General features: G+C 27.7%; 2 protein-coding genes across 2 annotated transcripts; both read left to right on the plus strand.

Annotated features, from left to right (window-relative positions):
- Positions 1–3,041: 3,041 nt before the first annotated feature.
- Positions 3,042–3,722, plus strand: LOC114192262 (uncharacterized protein At4g14450, chloroplastic-like). Its single transcript, XM_028081923.1, has one exon. The coding sequence runs from the start codon at positions 3,298–3,300 to the stop codon at positions 3,574–3,576; it is 279 nt and encodes a 92-aa protein (XP_027937724.1). The 5' UTR covers positions 3,042–3,297; the 3' UTR covers positions 3,577–3,722.
- A 12,028-nt stretch (positions 3,723–15,750) lies between these two features.
- LOC114191739 lies at positions 15,751–18,700 on the plus strand. Its single transcript, XM_028081107.1, has one exon. The coding sequence runs from the start codon at positions 16,422–16,424 to the stop codon at positions 18,231–18,233; it is 1,812 nt and encodes a 603-aa protein (XP_027936908.1). The 5' UTR covers positions 15,751–16,421; the 3' UTR covers positions 18,234–18,700.
- Positions 18,701–20,295: the final 1,595 nt, after the last annotated feature.

The raw sequence follows: 20,295 nt of genomic DNA on the forward strand, positions 1-20,295 counted from the left end.
GCGCGTTTTTCTATTTGTTAAAATTTATTGAAAATATAAAATTATGAAAGAGATTTATTAAGTAAAATAAGAGACCAGCTAAATTTCAAATGTTAAGTAATATAAAAGTATGAAAAGCTTTTGGGAAACGTATGTGAAACATTTCTCTTGTTTTAATAAACCAAAAGATTTGGTCACTCTCATGAAAAGAAAAGTGTGCAACAGAAGGGCGTGTTGTAGGATATACGGCGTGGAGATACACGTAAGAAAAAACTTTTCTTTTTAGACTAATGAATGCAATTTTTTGTAAACACACTCCTACATTTAAGTACTAAATCAATGTAACTAAGCCTAGAATAAATTAGTATAACTTATGTTTTAGGATATTTTTTTCTTAATAATACAATCGTTAATTACAATTAAAAGAATATTCTTTTTCTTAAAACTTTTTTATAACATAATGAAAATAAATGTCTTTTTTATGATACATCTTTCATTTAATCTACCATAGAAAAACTTTTATTATTGAGGGGCCTATCTTGTTCTACTTCAATTTTTTCAATAGAAAATTTGTATGGTTATCTGGCAATACTTTGAGATTTTTATTATGGGTTGAAATAGATCGGTCCATACCATTTTTAATTTTCCTCTATAGATGAATGTAAACATCAATAGATGGGTTTTTGTATTTAGCAAATTATTAATTTTTAAATTTAAATTTATTCTTGTATCTTATTGTCTAGTGCATAACCTTTTTGTTTCAATATAATACTCATCTTTGCAACGAAATAAACAATATAGACACAAAAATTCAACCATCAATCTAATTCAAGTTAAGCAGCTTTAAATCTGAGGAAATTGGTTTGAATTCAATACTATATTTAAAATATGATATTTTCATGAGTTATTAGTATAAAGATTTATACCATAATGTGCCAAGCCATTTATCTGACACTATATCATTCTAATTTAATTAACAGTTTTAAATCCGACTTAAAATTGTACGATTTACGTTAAATAATATGTAATAGTCTCCAACACTACAGCATGTCTGTAATAAAATTATTTTATTTTTTTTTATAAAAATTAACAACTATACCATGTACTATAATTTCCTAATATATCAAAAAACTAAAAAAACATTATCAATACATCGTATTTCATTTTTTTTCATTTGTAGAAAAAAATTAAAGTTGAATGTGACCCTTTACCTACTTGACCAGTCAAAAGCACTCCTTGGGCTTTATAGCAAATCTAGAACTTGCCACTGGAACCTTAATATAAAAATTTTAAGAGGCAAAATTAACTATAAGAAGTGTTAAATCAATAAATTCACATTTTAAATAGAAATTTTATATATATATATATATATATATATTCCTATATCGAAATTAAAACTATTACAAAGATTTTGAACTATTGTACAAAATCTAATATACTTTCCGTATAGATTTGTAAGAAACTTAAGAATGAATTAAAAATGTGATTTTCCTTTGAATATTTTAAAATATTGTAAAATAGCATAACAAAAATGTGTGAATAAAATTAACGAAAACAATGTTTAAAGTAATGGCTGAAAATTAAAATGTATAGTCTTATTTCACAACTATTTAAAATATATATATTTAAAAAGTTTAATTATTGTCTTTTTAATTTCTAACATTTGGAGTGTGTCTACAAGTTTAAAATATCATTTATTTATATATAATTATAATTATAATTATAGTACTTCAAAATTATTATTTAGAGACTAATTAATTTCTCAAACTGTCTTAACTTAATCCTTCAAATACAGAGCTTACTAATTGAATCGTTTTTCTTTTTTCAATTTTGATAGATTATCATTATTATTATTATTATTATTATTATTATTATTATTATTATTATTATTATTATTATTTTAATTTGAAGAACCAAAGTCAAATCAATCTTATATTTCCAGATTGTAGATATAATTAAACTGATAAAAAATCATCTTACACCATGATTAATATCTTAATGTATAAACATTATTGAAAATAAACATTTTACTAAAAAATAATTAATTCAGTTACATTTTTCAAGGATGTTTATCTATTGAGATTATCTAACAAATCATTTCAATTTATAAAATTTACTTATTTAAAACCTTTTACCCTCATATTTTCACCTGGCCTGGCTACGCTCATGTTATTCTTAGCTTTTAATTAAATTTAATTTCACAAAAAGTAATAAAAATATGTTTAAAAGGAAACAACTCATCAAAGATGGTAAATTTTGTTTATAGAAACTAAATATTGAGAAAAAATTAGGAAATATTCCACAAAGATAAAATGATTAAATAAGAGTCTTCCTTAACATTAGTAAAAAAAAGTATCAATATAAAATGAAAAATAATAGAAACACTCCATCTAACATTATTTCCAACACTCTTTCTATTATTAGTTAGAGAGTTAATTAAAAGTAGTGTTTCTTTAGGTTCTGAATTATAATTCAAATTCCCTAAAAAAGAATTATTATTCAAAAAAATTAATTAATAAAAATATAATATTAGTAAAATAAATATTTCTCTAGTTCATTTTATAAATAAACATAATTTCCTAAATTTACATTAAATGATATTTATATTATTTATAGTTTGAAAATAGAAACACATACAAGGTCAATAAATAATTACATTTCCATCTTCTCAAAGTTTTAATAGACATTAAATTCAATAACTTTCTTTCATTAATGAATTACATTCACCTTACTTATACTTTTTATAAATATAATATTACCTTTTTATTTTATTTAAAAAGATTACATTAATTAGAATTAGTTACGTAATTAAAATTAAAGTAAATAAATTAAATAACTATTTTAATAAAATAACATCTTCCATAAACAAATAACAATATTTTATGAACAATGAATACATATCACTTACTAAAACAATATTTTTTTCATTTCAATTTTGCTCTTGTGATTTTTAATCCGTTAATATACATTATGGTATATAAATAAAGAAGACAGAATAATAATTACTAAAGTAAAAATTTGATACTGTGGCTTTAATTTTCCGACAAAATAATATATCAGAAATAAATGCATAGGAAAACAGTAGAAAAACGAAAAGCATATGAATCCATAAACCAAACCTAACCCATCCAAACCCAGCCGAGCCGAAATGAGCCGAGCCGGTTCAATGATTTAAGTTTGAGATTCCAAACGTGTGCACCGCACGCCCCTCTATTTATACCCCTCAACTTCTACCCACCGTTTTCTCTCTCACACACCACACTACTGTCTCTCACTTTCTCTCTCACCGCCATCAATCTCACACGCGCCGCCGTCACCATGGCCGATTCCCGCCGTCCCCGCCGCCAGCCCAGCCGCCTGCAGTCTCACGCTCCCTCGTCGCTTCAGATAAACCGCTCCGTCCAGTGGAACGTGGCCATCCCGCTGCTCTCCCCGCTGGCTTCGTCGCCGCCGCCGCCTCCTCCTCCGCCGCAGAAGGATGAGCCACTGCAGCATCAGCGGCCGCCGGAGAAAATCGTCTTCAAAAAGTGGCAGCACCCCGCGGCTCCGTTCTGCTACGAACCACCCTCGGTGGTTGCACCCTTCGTTAACGTGTAAATAACTAAGAAAAAAAAATGATTATGTGATCTAACATGTTTCCATTTCCATTTTCAATTTTTTTTCTTTGTGTAGACACGTATATAAACCCTCATAATATTAAGTAATAATAGTATGACCAAGTTTTGTTTCTTCTTTGGATTAAATTATGACTTCTTTTTTTTTAATTTCAAATTATCTACTTTGAGTCTTCTATGTCTCTCTTGTTAAATTATGCATTACAATTTTGACTATGGATTTAGTTTTCATTCACTCTCAATTATTGAACTTAGATTTTTTTTTGTTTATGTATTTTTTAAAAGCTGTGAAATTGTGGAGGGTTCTTCAATTTTTTAGATATTTTATTTTATGTTTTGATGAATTTTTCGTTCCATTTTAAATAAATATTTGAACTTAAAGTTTCGATTCATTTCAATTAAATTAAAACTTAAAATATGTACAGTTTGATTTATGTACTGTAGACAAAAATAAATAAATAAATAAAAGCAAATTAAAATGAGTGTTAACTGTAAATTTGATTTATGTTTAATTTCTGATCTGCAATTTTTCTTTTCGAGATTTTAGTTTTTATAACTTAATCAAAATTGAAATCTCTGTACTGTTTTTAGTTTGTAGGTGTTTTGGTTTACTTTGATATGCTTAATTATTAAGAAATACTTCAACTAATTAAAATGTAAGAAATAACAAATTAAATTATACAAAGTTAAGGCAGTTAAAGTTGTGTTTTTTTTTTTTTGCAAGAAATGCTAAAGAAATGGAAATAAATAAAGTAAAATAATAGGTTAGGAAAAATGAGATAAAAATTATAATTTAATGTTATATAATAGAAGAAATGCAACAGTGATCACGAAAATGATAGATTAATTGTTGAAGATTAATTGGTATTTTATAAGTGCAGTGATTGAATTGTGTTGATGAGATGGTTTGAACGTTGAAGATGAGGAAGTTGAATCGTGTTTGGATAAATAGTTGTATATATTTGACATTTGTGGCTCTCCTCTTGACACCTTTTCTCTTTTTTATATATATTGTTGCTTCATTCATCAATTCTCTTCTTTTTCTTTGCCATTTCGGAATTTCAGATCAACTAAATTCTTCTTACACTATTCATCCTTTTCTTTCAAAATATTTTTTACATCTTTGCGCAAAAAAGTACAAATAATAAGAAAAGAAATGTTATATAACTAATATTTAACTTTTTCTTGTAATATAAAGATGGAAATGGGGTGTAATATAACTCAAATTTGTATTCTTAACTTTAAACATGCATAAATTTAGTTCTTTAAACTAAATTTTGTTAAGTTTATTTGATGATTCAGGCGTGTTTTTTATAATATTTGAGTTATTTACACTTTTTGACATATTTTCACTTTAATAATGGCTAAAATATTATCATGAGATGTGTTTGAAATGATAAATAAACTTAACAAAATTTAATTTAAAAGACTAAAGTCACACATGTCTACAGTTTGAAGACTAAATTAAGTCAAAATTTTAAAAATAGAATAATTTTATTTTTTACTAAAAATTAAAAGATAAAAATATATTTAACCTATTTTTTTTTTAAGTGAAGAGATATAATCAAACATTTGATTTTGGTCTCATCAAACTTATTTCATGCAAGGAAAAATGTTTACTTCAAGTTTCAATTTTCCACTACTTAGCCTAAAAATGTGTGACTAAATTATATGACGATCCTAATCAACTAGAAACTTCTTTGTTCTGCCGGAAAGTCATTTAGGTGTGAAATATTGGATTATTTTTCTTTAGTATCCACAACTCTGAATTTGTGACAGAATTGTTAATTTTTTTTAAGGCGCTATCGTGTCTTTCTATACATTTTTTAAATATACGTTATATTATATTAATAAGTAATAATATTGTAATGTTATTAATTTAATATATCAATTAAAATTATATTTATTAAAAATAAAGGGAAATATATCAGAACATATGAAAGAATAATCATTGATAAATAAAGAAGAAGAGAAGAAGCAGAGATCCGATTTTATAAAAAACTTATAAAAGTAACGGTCAATTTTTAAAAATTTAATAAATTATTATATTTAAAAGGTAAATTTAGTATTTTGAAATGTGAACACAAAAAGGAAATCTCCTTTATATATTGTTATAGATGTAGCCAAGAAATGAATAATGAATAAGTTTATAGACAGGATTGTAATATTATTTTTAATAAAAATTTTAAGATAATAAATTTATAAGTTTTTTTTATTTAATATAAAATTTTAACAGAGAAGAATGTTCAAATTATGTTATATCAGGAATCTGACTTCTACTTCCTATACATATTTAAAGAGAAAAATAAATTATTTTTTTTATAAACTAAAAAACTAAGTTAATAGTAGATTAAAAATGATTTAAGAGAAATTCTAAAAGGAAGTACTTCACAAAGTTTTTTTTACTAATAGTAATGGAAAAACTTGTTTAAAGATGTTTTCTTCATTAAACAAAATTTTCGATTTTACTTTGAATATTCCCTTACTAGAGTTAATGCAAATCACACACAACTCAAATTCAATATCTGTTATTCAAGCTAAAATGTGTACATTATCAACTGACTAATGACATAGAAGTTTATATTCTAATGTAAAGATTAACAATTTTTCAAATTTATGGATAATTAATAATATTTGTTTGAATATATAAAAAAAGAAGAAGAAGGGTTTGAGTTTGAGCATGAATGTTAATTAACAGTGGTGAGTTTGTTCTTGTAATGCATTGTAAAGAAATGAATGGAATTATGAGTGTGGTTGATGTGCATGCACCATGACACAAACATAACCTTCTTCTCAGAGTTAAGTCATTTTCTGACTGCAAATTATTAGCAGAAAAAGGACCACTTTTGTTGAGAGCTATTTAATTTATGTAGCCCTATGTGGCATGTGAACTTCACAACAAAACTGAAACAATAAGTGTCTATATTACATGTGAAGAGATGCCACACCTAGGAGAACAACAAATTAATCATCTCTATTATTTTACCTCTGCCGTTACTATCATCTTATTGTTTCACACTTTGCTAATAAATTTTATCGGTTAAATATATTTTTGGTTTCTCAAGTTTCAATAAAATTTAGAATTAGTCACTATTCAAAAATTTTGATCAATTTAATCCTTCATTATTAAAAATACGTGAATTTGGTCCTTTTAACCAAATTTTGTTAAGTTTATTTGACGTTTCAAGCGTATTTCATGATATTATTTGAATTGTTTACACCGTTTTACACATTTTCACTTCAATATTAACTCAAATATTGTCATAAAATACGTTTAAAATGTCAAATAAACTTAACAAAATTTGGTAAAAAGGACTAAATTCATGTATTTCTAAAGATGAAGGAATAAATTGGTATAAAGTTTCGAAGATGGACTAATTTCAAAATTTACTAAAACTTGAGGGACAAAAACGTATTTAACCTTAAATTTTATAAACTATAAAATGGATTAAACTGTTACGAGTGATTCGATAGGAATTTGTAATAGTATTAATACAAACAATAAATTTTTCTAAAATATACTTTTAAATAGCTCTAATATAATATTAAAAAATAAATTTCAAGTCTGACTCAACTCTACATAATTAATATTTATTATAAGTATAATATAAGATAGTTATATCTTGTTCACTCAAATCATGATATTATGAAGAAAAATGAAAGAAAATAATAGAAGATAATGAGATGATTATTTATATAAGAAGTTGAAGAAAGTGGGTGTGAAGTCAAAGACAAAAAATGGTATAGGCACCAACATTTGAAGACAGAAGATTGTGGAGATTGATCCCATTTCAATGGCCAAACTTAGAGATTCCAAAAGAAATTAAAGAAGCAAAGGAAATATTCTATGGCTTTCTTTTCTTAGTATTTGTGCTTTTTTATTTTCTTTTCCAAACTATATACTATACATCATGCACATACTAGTGGCTATGAATTTTTCTTCACTTTTAATTTCCACTTTTGTAGCCACAGTTCTCAAATTTTTTATTCGTGGCAAAATAATAGTTGTTATCTAAGTTTAAAAATCATGTATCTTATCTTAACTAAATTGGTCGTAACAAAATTTTTATCAGATAACATTTTTTTGGATGCAATGACTTTCTTAAAAATAGTTTAATAATGGTTATATATTGTTAATATAAAGCTTTTGTTCGATTAAATCGGCCACTACTAAAAAGAATCATACTTTCATTTTTTTTTAAAAATACTTATAAATTTTGTCATGAAAAAAATTGTAGAAAATTACTGTTAATTTTTTTTTTAAATATTTTGTATAAAACATTTTTTCACAATAAATTTTGTAAGAAATATTTACAGATTTTATAATTTTTTAAAAAATAATTATTCAAGAAGAAATTAATTGTCAATTAAGATTCTTAGAAAAAATAGCAACAGGAAAAATAATTTCTTACAATTTTTTTTAACAAATTTACAAAAAAAATCTCATGTAATATGAAAATTTTTAGTAATGAACCAACATACCATTTAAAATTAATTCTAATATAACATTATTTACACTCTAAATATTTTTTTAAAATAAAAAGTGAATCTATATTCCTTTCTTGTAGAAGTTTTGTAGAAAAAATGATCCAAACTTAATAACAAACCTAATTCACATTTAATGTTTCCAAATAAATTTACCTAGATTCTAAATCAAATTAACACTTAATCACGTGAATCGGTAACATTTAATTGTTGTAGTTATTTTTGGTTGTTGTTTGGTTTGGGAAAAAGGTTACTTTCCACAGCATAGTGTTATTATTCAAAGTGAATGTGCACGTGTGGTGGAACAATTGACTTCAAACTTAGGAACATCACATATGATACCATAAATGTGTTGGACCTACTTGTCGATTGCTTCATGCAACTAAATTTCACTTTTATTTAAAACATAAATGTGCAATTATTAATAAATTGATGAATATACTTTATAATATAAATGAGTTGGATCCAGATAATTAACAAGTAAGAAGCATATATAAGAAAATAAAAGGAAAAAAAAATATTTTAATTGAAATGTGGAAAATTGGGAAGGAGATAAAGAAATAAAGTGGTCAAATATTGATGATATGAAAGTTAAAAGAGCATATATTCTGAAATCTTTAAAACTGTTGTCACTTTTGGACTAACTTCAAAACTATTCATAATATTTTTTCATGTGACATCTTTGGCATCTTACCTTAAACTTTTTTTTCTACATATTCAACACTAACGTCAAATGCGCGGTGGCTTAGCTCCAAGCCAGGTTTTTAAAATACACAAAATATATATATATATATATATATATATATATATTATGACTTTCATCTTTTACTTCGTAATTTCTTTACATAACTTAATGTGAGCTATTAATTAATTTATCATTATTTTTTTCTTAAAAAAATCAATGATCCATAATAAATTACATTATGAAATAAAAGAAAAGAGTAAAAAAATATATATATATAATTTTCATATATATATATATATATATATATATATATATAAATCAAATTTGTGGATGTTATTTTAGTCCCTAAAGTTTTGATTAAGATTTTGGATGACTGTATAAATATACTAGATAAATTTGTGGATTTATCTAGTTATATTATTAATTGTGAATTTATTTATTTATTTAGTAGTTTTACTGAGATGTTACAATATATCTATCTCTTTGTCTTCTATCAAAATAATTAAACTATAAAATTTCAAAATATTCTATCTTTATTTTTTATATAATTGTATTATGTTAAATAAACAAACTTGCATGCTTTGTTTAGTAAAGGGAAAATAAATTGACAAAGCGATAGAAAAAAATTAAAAGTAAAATATATATGGAAGGAAGCATATCAATAAGAGTGGAGGATGTTAAACAGCAATTGCCTAACTTCTTCCAGTTCTCGGTTTGCACTGGGCGTAGCCCAAACTATTTAATCTTTTTAATTTTTTATTTATGACATGCTGGGCTAAGCCCAATGATTACTGGTTCCAAATATTTAGGGCCAAGCGTGCTTTTCCATATTCAACTTCAAGTTTTGCTGGTGAGGTAACATGATTGGGCTCAGTCCAATATTACTTGTTTTTATGTCTATTACTTGTCACACTTGTTTGTTTACTTACATACTTCCTTTATCCTACAAAAATATCGGTCTTTTCTTTCTGCACTTCATGATTACTACATCCTTTTATATTAAAAAACCAAAAAATAATAATAATAATAATAAAACTTGAACTTAATCTCAATTTTCAATGAGTATAGTTTTTCTATTTTCTCAATGATACAAACCCTAGATCCAACATAATGTTTGAGGTATCATTAGGAAGTTATTTAACAAATTAAAGTAAGTTTTTTCAACAGAGAAATTAAAAATACAGTATATATTAACAATTAAATAATATAAAATCGACTAAATTCAAGTAATATTATTTAAAAAAAATATGAAAATTTTTGATATATCATGCACAATTGAATCAACAAATTATGACACCATTATATACTAAAATAAAAAATAAAACTTATGCAAAAAAAAGAAAAACGTGTGGAAGAGGAATTAAAGACCACCCTTATCCTCTTTGTGTCCATGCTAACCCCACAGTGTGTGCTTGTAATAGAATTAAATATCTGTTCAATAATTGATTATTTTCTAATTTTAAAATTAGAATTATTCAAATGAAAAATAAAAATAAAAACTTGACTTGCTATCTAACTTCTAACATGTGATTTTGTTTTGTTTTGTTTTCTAAATCATAAATCTTTTTCATGGTAATAATCATACATAATCAACCCGAATAGACCAACACTATGTTTGTCGAAATAATATCAAATTTAGTTTTTTTGTAGGGTTTTGAAATAAAGTATTGCGAAGAGAAGATATAGAAAGAGTATTCATCCATATTACACTTTTTTTATAGAATGAAAAAAATAATTATGTATATATTGCAAAAATGAGTTTCTTTAATCTCCTTTCGAGGAAAAAGAAATAAAAAAGAGAAAATAAATATGATTGAAGACACTTTTTAATAGGAAAACCTTCTTTTATATAAGTATGAAGATGAAGAAGAAAAGCACAATGATGAGAGAAAAAAGAAAGTGAAATGCAACAGATTTCGAAGTAGCAGTTGATAAGCTCAATACGTAAAGTCAGTTTCTTTTTCTTGACAAAACAACTTTTTTATTCCAACATTTATCCAATCTTAAACAACAACATGGGACCCATTCTTCTTCTTCGGCTTTTAGGTTTTTATTTTTTTCTTCTTTCCACTATTTTATATAATTATATATTTTTTCCTTAACTTTTAGAAAATTTTAGACTAATTTAATCATTTATCTTTTAAAATACGTAGATTTAATTTTTTTAATCAAGTTTTGTTAGATTTATTTGATGTTTCGTACGAATTTTATAATTGTATTTGAGTTGTTTATATTGTTTAACACAATTTTGCTTTAATGTTAAGTCAAATACTGTTATGAAACGCGTTTGAAATATCAAATAAACTTAACAAAATTTGATTAAAAGAACTGAGTCTATGTATTTCGAGAAATGAAAGACTAAATTGATCCAAAGTTTCAAAATAGACTAATTTCAAAATTCACCGAAAGTTAAGTGACCAAAAAAATATTAACTCTTTATATATATATATATATATATATATATATATTATTGACTGGCATTATATATTATCATGAACTATTTATTTTAATTTGAAAATTACATATATTTTGTGTGTTTTTCCTTTCATGATTACTATTGAGCTAAATCACTTTCTACCAACTCTTAGTCATTTTTCTTTCTATACTCTTAGTTTTCGTTTTCTGTCATCAATTATTATAACCATGATGCTAGATACATGCATCGTAATTTAACCTAAAAAATTATCCTCACTTGTAGAGTAATACTTATTTTAATATAACTACCTTTTCCTCCTCTTTTATCAAACTCATTCCATTTTTTTCTCCATTTAACCTAATTAGCTTTCTTTATGTTGTTCTATAACAAATAACAAATTTGTGTTAGGAATTCAAGTGTGAGTCTAAGTTTCGCATTGACTAGAAATGAGAAAGTAGAGCACTATATAAAAATAAAGATCCATAAACTCATTACCTTAAGATTTTGGGTTGAGATTGATATCAATGTCTTATATGATTGGACTTAAGTCTCATTGGTGTTTGTTCTTCCCAATAAAACTTCCTTTATAAACCTAACAATTTGAACCCTAATTTATTATAAAGATTATATTTCTTTTAAATCTACGTGTATATATATATATATATATATATATATATATATATATATATATATATATATATATATATATATATATTATATATATATATATATATATATATATATATATATATATATATATATATATATATATATATATATATATATATATATATATATATATGATAGATGGAACTCATTATGAAGATGGATAGCACGAGAGAGGCCACATGATGAGAATTTTTAGCAGAAAAGATAAACAAAAGTTCAAAAGGAAGCATGATCCATGATTACTGAGAAAAAAGCATGGTGATTGTGTTAGGTTCATCTTTCTTTTTGTCACTATTTGGTTGCCCTTTTGCAGAGTGAATATCCATGTGCCTCAAGGGTTTATTTTGGTTTTGGTCACCAAGTGAAGTAACTTTTTTTAATTAATAATTAATATACTGATTAATAAATTAAAAAAAAAAAAAACAATGACACCAAATCCCACTAGGGCAAACTTTTGACAAAATTCCTCGTAGAGTCTTTTCCCAAATTCATTATTCTGTTGGGTCAGTTTTCATCGGAAACACTATTCTTAACAAATCAAAACCACTCCAATGTCATATAATGCAGGCGAGGGCATGAACCGAAAGGGACAATAGAATTGGTAGTTTATTATTATTTCAATATATCCAATAGTCTTATATCATTTAAGAATTGAGATCGATAATAATTTAAATATTTTTCTTCTTAATCATCTGAAACAATATTTAAAGACAAAAACTTTTAAATTTTGAAACAGATAATATATCGGTTATGATAATTAACTCTAACGAGTTAATACATTTTTTTTTCTACTTTTACATTACCATTTTGTTGCATGGATTAATATTTTATGAACTGTATAACTTGGTCTCTTAAGATTCTCGATTCATCTCGTGCATTTCATACATGGTTATCCGTCTTTGAAAAAAGAAGAAGAAGCAAGATGTTCCATTTGAAAAAGAAAAAGAAAAGGAAGAAAAAGTTGGTAAATGAAGAAGTGGACGATAAGAATAGAAAGCAAATAAAAATCAAATGTACTCTTATAATTGTTTGTTTACTTTTTATGTATATGTAAAAATTGTGAAATAAATTATGGTCACAATTTTATATATTCAAAGTATCATGATTGACGTTGGTCTGACGAAAACTCATAATTTAAGTCGTTTCAAAGTCTGTTTTGGTTTAATTTGTCTAATAACATGTTGGAAGCTTGAATTTTAATTTTAAAAGAAGTCTATTTAATTGAATAGGTTAGTCTAGGGTTACGAAAAAAAAATCTTTGGACAATTTCATATTCATTCTATTTTTTTTCTTCTATTGCATCCATCGTAACTATATGTTACGAGTCAATATATAATTTTTTAAAATATGTTTGTAATCTTTAAATTTGGACATGGATTTATATTCCAAATTTTAATATATTTTTGTATGTAAATGTTAGAAATGAATAAATATAAGTATGTTAATCTAATAATGTTAGTTTCTTTTACGTTTTACATCATTTTTTATGTTGTCATAGAAAAGAAAGAGATATATTAAAGAATATAAACGGTTCAAAAATCATCCTAAAATGTTAGAAAACATAAAAATATTTAACGTATAATTAATTATAAAAACTATATTTATTTATTTTTATAATTTGTAGACCAAGCTATATTAAAATTTTAAATAAAAAAAAATCTATTTTATATAAAAATTTAACAACTAAAACATATTTACCCATATATATATATAATTAATTTTATTTAACTTTTTCTTTCTTATCAATGTGTAATGTGTACGAGTGACTTCATATATTAATTCTTGTGTTCCTTCCAAATCCCTCTCTCATCATCATCATCATCATCTAAATTAACATGCATTGTTTAGACCAAAAGTCACGTCGGATCCAACGTTAATGGTATGTTTGTTTGGTTGGACTGAAAGGATAAAAAAAAGAGCAATGTTATGCATGGAGGAAGAAGTCAAATTTTCCATAGTTGGTGTCCTAACTTCTCCCTTTTTGACCCTAATTTTTTCTTTTTCTCAAACTACTTTTCCAACTTCCTTGTCCGTTTCAATTCCTCACATTTTGGGAAACCTAATTAATTACTATTATTGCATTTTTCTTTTAAATTTAAACTATATGACTAATAACTATACAATTAATTTACTAATGTATAATTTATTTAAGTACAAATATTTAAATTCAAACAACACGAAGAAAAAGGCATGACAAAACATCCACTAAAAACCATCCATTTTTTTTTTGAATGAAAAAAATTCAATTTTACAGATACCAACATGATCATTTACATTGTTGACATTTGAAAGAGTTTTTTCAATCATGTTAATTCATTTTTCATGAATTAAATATAAATCCATTTTTTAATATTTATAATATGGGTTAAATATGTTTTTTGTCTTTTAACTTTAAGTGAATTTTGAATCCATTACGAAGTATGTGAATTTAATCATTTTAATCAAATTGTGTTAAGTTTTATTGACATTTCAAGCGCGTTTCATAATAGTATTTGACTTAACATTAAAGCAAAATTGTATCAAACAGTATAAACAACTCAAATACAATACTGAAATACAAACGAAACCTAATAAAATTTGATTAAAATGACTAAATCTACGTATTTCGAAAAATGAAGAACTACATTGGTCTGAAGTTTCGAAATGAACTAATTTCAAAATTTACAGAAAATTAAAGAACAAAAAACATATTTAACCCTAATTTAAAATACCGGTTTCTAACAAAAAAAAGTAAATATCAGTTTAAATTTATTGAACTATAGTTTGAATTTCTACTATAAATTTTCAGTATGTTATTTAATAAATAGATATGGAGATACTTATAAAATGTTAGTAATATACAAAATATTATTTACTTAACTTCCCCTGAAAGATGAAAGACATTTGATTGTCTTGTACTTGGTATTCCATTCACTCTTCAAATTGTTATAAGATTAGAATATATGACTCATTCAATAATTTCAAATTTGGTTGAATAGTCAAAGGGGTTATGATTTTGAGCCACAAATTAAAACCCTAAGTCTAATGCAGTTTTATCATCATTTCCTAGCAATGATGAAAACTTTAAGTAGAACCTAAAAATTTCTCAGTTTATGACTTTTATTATGACTGGTTTTATTTTTGACCAATTTTAAGCAAAATCAACTTATCTCTTTCACACCCAAAAATTCCCACGATTTTGGTTGGAAATTTCAATTAGGGTAAGCATCCCTCCAATTCAAACCAACCTCTTTGTGATCTTGCTGATACAAAATGAAGAAAAGAAAAAAAAATGCTATTTAATCTCTAAAAAAAATTGTTGATTTCAACTAATTATTTTAAAATACATGAAAATATATGACTTGTCATTGGATCACAATATAAGGTTAATTTATTCTAACGAGAATAAAAAGCCTAAATTTCAAGATATTTAGATTTATTTAAAGAATCGTTATTCTTTATAATTTTTTCATACTTGGGCACTTGAAATCATACTTCTTTCTAATCAAATAGTTAAAAATAAAATTACATATTAACCATGTCGCACACCAAGATTAAGTCTTTTTTTTTTTTTTTGTAAAGAAATATCACAAAAGTTCAAAGATGAAAAAAAGTCATAATCTTAAAAACCACAATGGAAAGAAAAGAAATAAAAAAAGACTCATTTTTTTAAGAACAAAATTCGGTCTCTAATATTTTAAACTTTTACACCTAGAGACAAGATACCATTAGCAACTTTTTCTTCTGTTAAGCATTGAAAATTCAGAAAGTGTAATAGGAATTTTGGTGAAGCAAGTTGGATAGTTAAATATAATTTCCCCAAATTCTAAAGAATGGGTTAAATAAGATTCACACATTAAAAAAAAAATGGAAGAGAGGAATTGAATGAATGAATGGAGCAGCTACAATGCTTCCAAATTTAAAAACCCCTTTAGTCCACATTCCACTTTCTAAAATTCTGATACCACTTTTCTAACACCAGACACCAATCATCAAACAAACCAAACTCTCACACTTCAAAAACCAACACAACACAAACACAGAACAACCTCTCTCTCTTGTTATTGCTGCACTGTTCAATCAAGTACACCCATCATCTTCCCTCTCTTCACGCCTGCCATAGCACTCAATTTTGTGGTGCATGCTAGTAACTACTACTGCTTTTAACTAACCTCTCTTCACTTGGATTGGAACAATTTTCAACCTTCTTCTGCTTCTTCTTCTTCCTCCTATTCTCATCATGCCACACCTACCTTTCTTCTCTCTCCCAATGTTTTAACTTTCTTCAACACCCTCTGACTTCTCCACTACCTCTTCCATTTACATCATTTCCTTTCGCATCCTTGCTTATTTATCAACATACCCCTCAAACAATTCATCCAAAGTTTGCAACTTCGATAACCCTTTGGCCTTTTCTCCTTCTTCCCCGTAATGGGTCTCTCTCCAATTTCCCTCACAGAGTTTATCCGTTCTGGTGTCTGACCTTGGGCTTTCGCTTTTCCCTGTTCTATGTTCCCAAAGGTTTAGCCTTTGGGTGGTTGTTTTTGGTGTTGCCACATCCCATTTCGAAGAAAGTGTGTGTGTGGCTGCAGCTATGGTTGCTGAAGCTTGGATTGTAAAGATGGGTAACCAGGTAAGTTCCAATCTCAAGCATGCCCTTCTTCTTGAAACTTTGACAAAGAGGAAACAGAACCACAAGAGGTCAGAGACCAAGGAGACCATAGGTATTCTTTCTTTTGAGGTAGCGAATGTGATGTCGAAAACCGTGCACCTCCACCGGTCGCTGTCGGAGTCTGAGATCTCAAAGCTGAGGAATGAGATCTTGGGCTCAGAGGGTGTCAGGAATTTGGTGTCCTCTGATGAGGGTTATCTCCTTGAGCTGGCTCTGGCAGAGAAGCTTGAGGAGTTGAATAGGGTTGCCAGTGTGGTGTCTAGGCTGGGGAAGAAGTGCTCCGAGCCTGCCCTGCAAGGGTTTGAGCATGTGTATGGGGACATTGTTGGTGGGGTTATAGATGTGAAGGAATTGGGGTTCTTGGTCAAGCACATGGAGGGAATGGTGAGGAAGATGGATAGGTATGTTAGTGTCACTAGGAATTTGTACAGCGAGATGGAGGTGTTGAATGAGTTGGAGCAAGCAGTGAAGAAGTTTCAGCATAACCAGCACGAGGAGAGTAGGAGGGCTTTTGAGCAGAAGCTCATGTGGCAGAAGCAGGATGTGAGGCATCTTAAGGATGTTTCCCTTTGGAATCAGAACTTCGACAAGGTTGTCGAGTTGTTGGCAAGGACAGTTTGTACCATTTATGCTAGGATTTCTGTGATCTTTGGAGAATCCGCCATGAGGAAGAATACCCTTGGCCTTGCCCTCGGTGGAGGCTCGCCGGCATCACAAAATGAATCTGGTTTTGTGTCTGGAAACATCAATGTTCAGACAAATTCAGAGAGGTTGAAGCGCAATCAGAGCAGAAGAAATCGAACTCATTCTGGTTCTGTTGGGAGAGCAGAGAGAAAGGGAACTACTAGTAGGCCTCAGATTGATTTGAAGAGAGGTGATTTAGCACCTCTTCGACCTGAAGATTTTGGTTTTCCATGTGGAACAAGTCCAGGGAGACTTTTCATGGAATGCCTGAGTTTGAGTAGCTCAGTTTCAAAATTTGATGATGCTGATGATGATGGCTATGTGGTGAACCGGGAGGATCAACATAGTAGCTGTAGAAGTGCAGTGATAGGGAGTAATAGCATGAAGAAGGACCAATTGTGCTATTCTGGTATTCTAAATCATGCTCAAAATGGTGTTCCTTTCACTGGAGATCTTAGACATGTCAAATCTGGTGTACAAAGTTGCTCTACATTAGGTCCCAAAAGTAGGTTACTTGTTTATGCTCCTCCTTCAACACTTGGAGGCTGTGCTCTTGCATTGCACTATGCCAATGTGATAATCGTCATTGAGAAGCTGCTTCGTTACCCTCATTTAGTGGGTGAGGAAGCAAGGGATGATCTATATCAGATGCTACCTACAAGCTTAAGGGTATCCCTTAAGGCCAAACTGAAGTCATATGTGAAGAATTTGGCCATATATGATGCCCCTCTTGCTCATGACTGGAAGGAGAATCTTGATGGAATACTGAATTGGCTTGCTCCACTCGCTCATAACATGATCAGATGGCAAAGTGAGCGCAATTTTGAGCAGCACCAGATTGTTAGCAGAACAAATGTTCTTCTGCTTCAGACATTATTCTTTGCCGACAGGGAAAGGACAGAGGAATCAATCTGCCAACTTCTTGTCGGGTTGAATTACATATGCCGGTACGAGCATCAGCAGAATGCACTGTTGGATTGCGCCAGCAGTTTTGATTTTGAAGATTGCGTGGAGTGGCAGTTGCAATGTGGAGATTCTTTTATCAGTTGAGTACATTTTGGATTTTCAAATCTTCCACGTTTTCTTGACTCTAAGTATCTTATGAGGATATCATCTCAATACAAAGTGGAAAGAACACTAGGAACTTGTTCTTTGAGGATTAATATTGTTCAAGACTTGGAAAGCATAATTGTGTTTATATTACTGTTTGACTTCTGCAGTGGATAAGCAGTCATAGTTATAAAGGGTCATAGAAGTTCATTCTGAACTTGTATATATTTTTATGTACAGATTGCTTATTGCTTAGAGCATGCTTTGTTAGAAACGTTATCATGAATAGCACAGAAACTGCTACTGGTTTCTTAATCCTTAAGCCGGTGTTGATTTGTTGGTGCTTGTATTTCTATTCAAATTACATTGCTTGAAATTTGCAGATAGTACTTACAAAGGGAAATTTTGTACATGGATGGTGTCTCTCTATTGGTTACCAATCTATTAAAATGCTTGTTCCTGCTATAGACCCTTGAATCTGTAACTTTTGAACTCTCAAAGCTGAGATTTTGTGTCTTTTATATCTGTGTTGCTCTTGTGGAAAAAGCTCTCTGAAAATGGAACATTAAATTGGCAACTACTTTTCACAATCATGAAAAGATGCAAAAACAGTAATACTCCCGAGATTCTATGAATTTCTTTTCAACAAGAAAGAAGAGAATTGACTTCATTCTGCTGAAATCTCTTGATTTGTTTCCATTATGGTGGTTGAGGAGCATGTCCTACATTGGTGTAGAGGCCTAGATGAGATTACCATATTGATGAAAGCAGTGACTTGTGCTGTCACTGCACTGTTTGAAGCCTTCATAACTAACATAGGAAAATCACACCATGACAAGACTGCAATGACATGGCTGATCCACCTGTGTGATATTCATTTATAACACTGCTCAAACTTTATTATCTTCTGCTTGATTTTGCTTCATACGATACCTAATCCATGCATTGACTTTAGTACGGTTACAAGTTCCACGTCAAGATCATTCATAAGATAATTTTATAATATATAAATGAGGTATAAATCTTATTTTACGAATCGATTTTGTGGGATTGAGTTAGATTTTAAAGTCCATTTCTAATAAGTACAAAAACAATATTTTTATGTGCATCTTAATACATTTTTGTTTCCAAATTTTAAAAATAAATGAATATGATCATCACATTAATTTTCTTTTACATGTTAAATGGTATAATCACATCAAATGTTAATATAGAACATCATTTAACACGTAAATTATATTCATTATTATTTTTAAAATTTGTGGACTAAATAATTAATGCTTTTCTGAATTATGGTAAAAGTGGTGTGATTTGTTGATTTACTGGTGTATTATTAATATTATTATGTTAGTGGGAAGAGAAAGAAGAAAGAAGAAAGAGTGGGTAGCATGTCAGTTGAATTAATATAATTAATTACTAAGTCCAGGCTGGGAAAGTAGATGGGTAGAAGATGGCAATAAAAAGGGGTTTCAAAGAGTGTGAGTGTGTAGTTGGATGGCATTAATCTTTTGTGGGGGTTGGGTTGGGTTGTTTTTGTGGGGATTCTGGTTCTTCACTCCTTTCATCACTTGCTTTTCATTATGTCACACAAAATCAAAGACCCACACTTCTTAGATTCTTCTTTTCATTAACATATATCTTTGGTGGTGGTGTTCATCAAATCACACCCCATATAACTTTTTTCATCACCATGTTTTCAAAATTACTTTAATATGTTTCAAAAGTATTTTAGAGGTTTTCTTTTGTTCCTTCATAATTTATTTTCTTAGATTTTGTTTGTTTTATTTTTGTTTCTATTTAGTATTTTTCTTAGTGTTATTTCAAATGCTGATGAAAAAAGTCCAGTTTAATTTAGATAATGTTTTTATAATCTAACTTGACCTATTTTATTAGTTTTTGGAATCTTTCTATCATACCAAACTTATTTTTACTGCTATAATTTTTAATTGTGAATGAATGTACCAAGATACAATAACTCTAATTCAACATAAAAAAAGACATTTACAAGTAAATATTACTGAATTTTATTTTAAAATTGAATACTTATTGCAGTTCTTACTAA

This window comes from Vigna unguiculata, chromosome 7, assembly GCF_004118075.2.
Source record: "Vigna unguiculata cultivar IT97K-499-35 chromosome 7, ASM411807v1, whole genome shotgun sequence".
Lineage (NCBI taxonomy): Eukaryota > Viridiplantae > Streptophyta > Magnoliopsida > Fabales > Fabaceae > Vigna > Vigna unguiculata.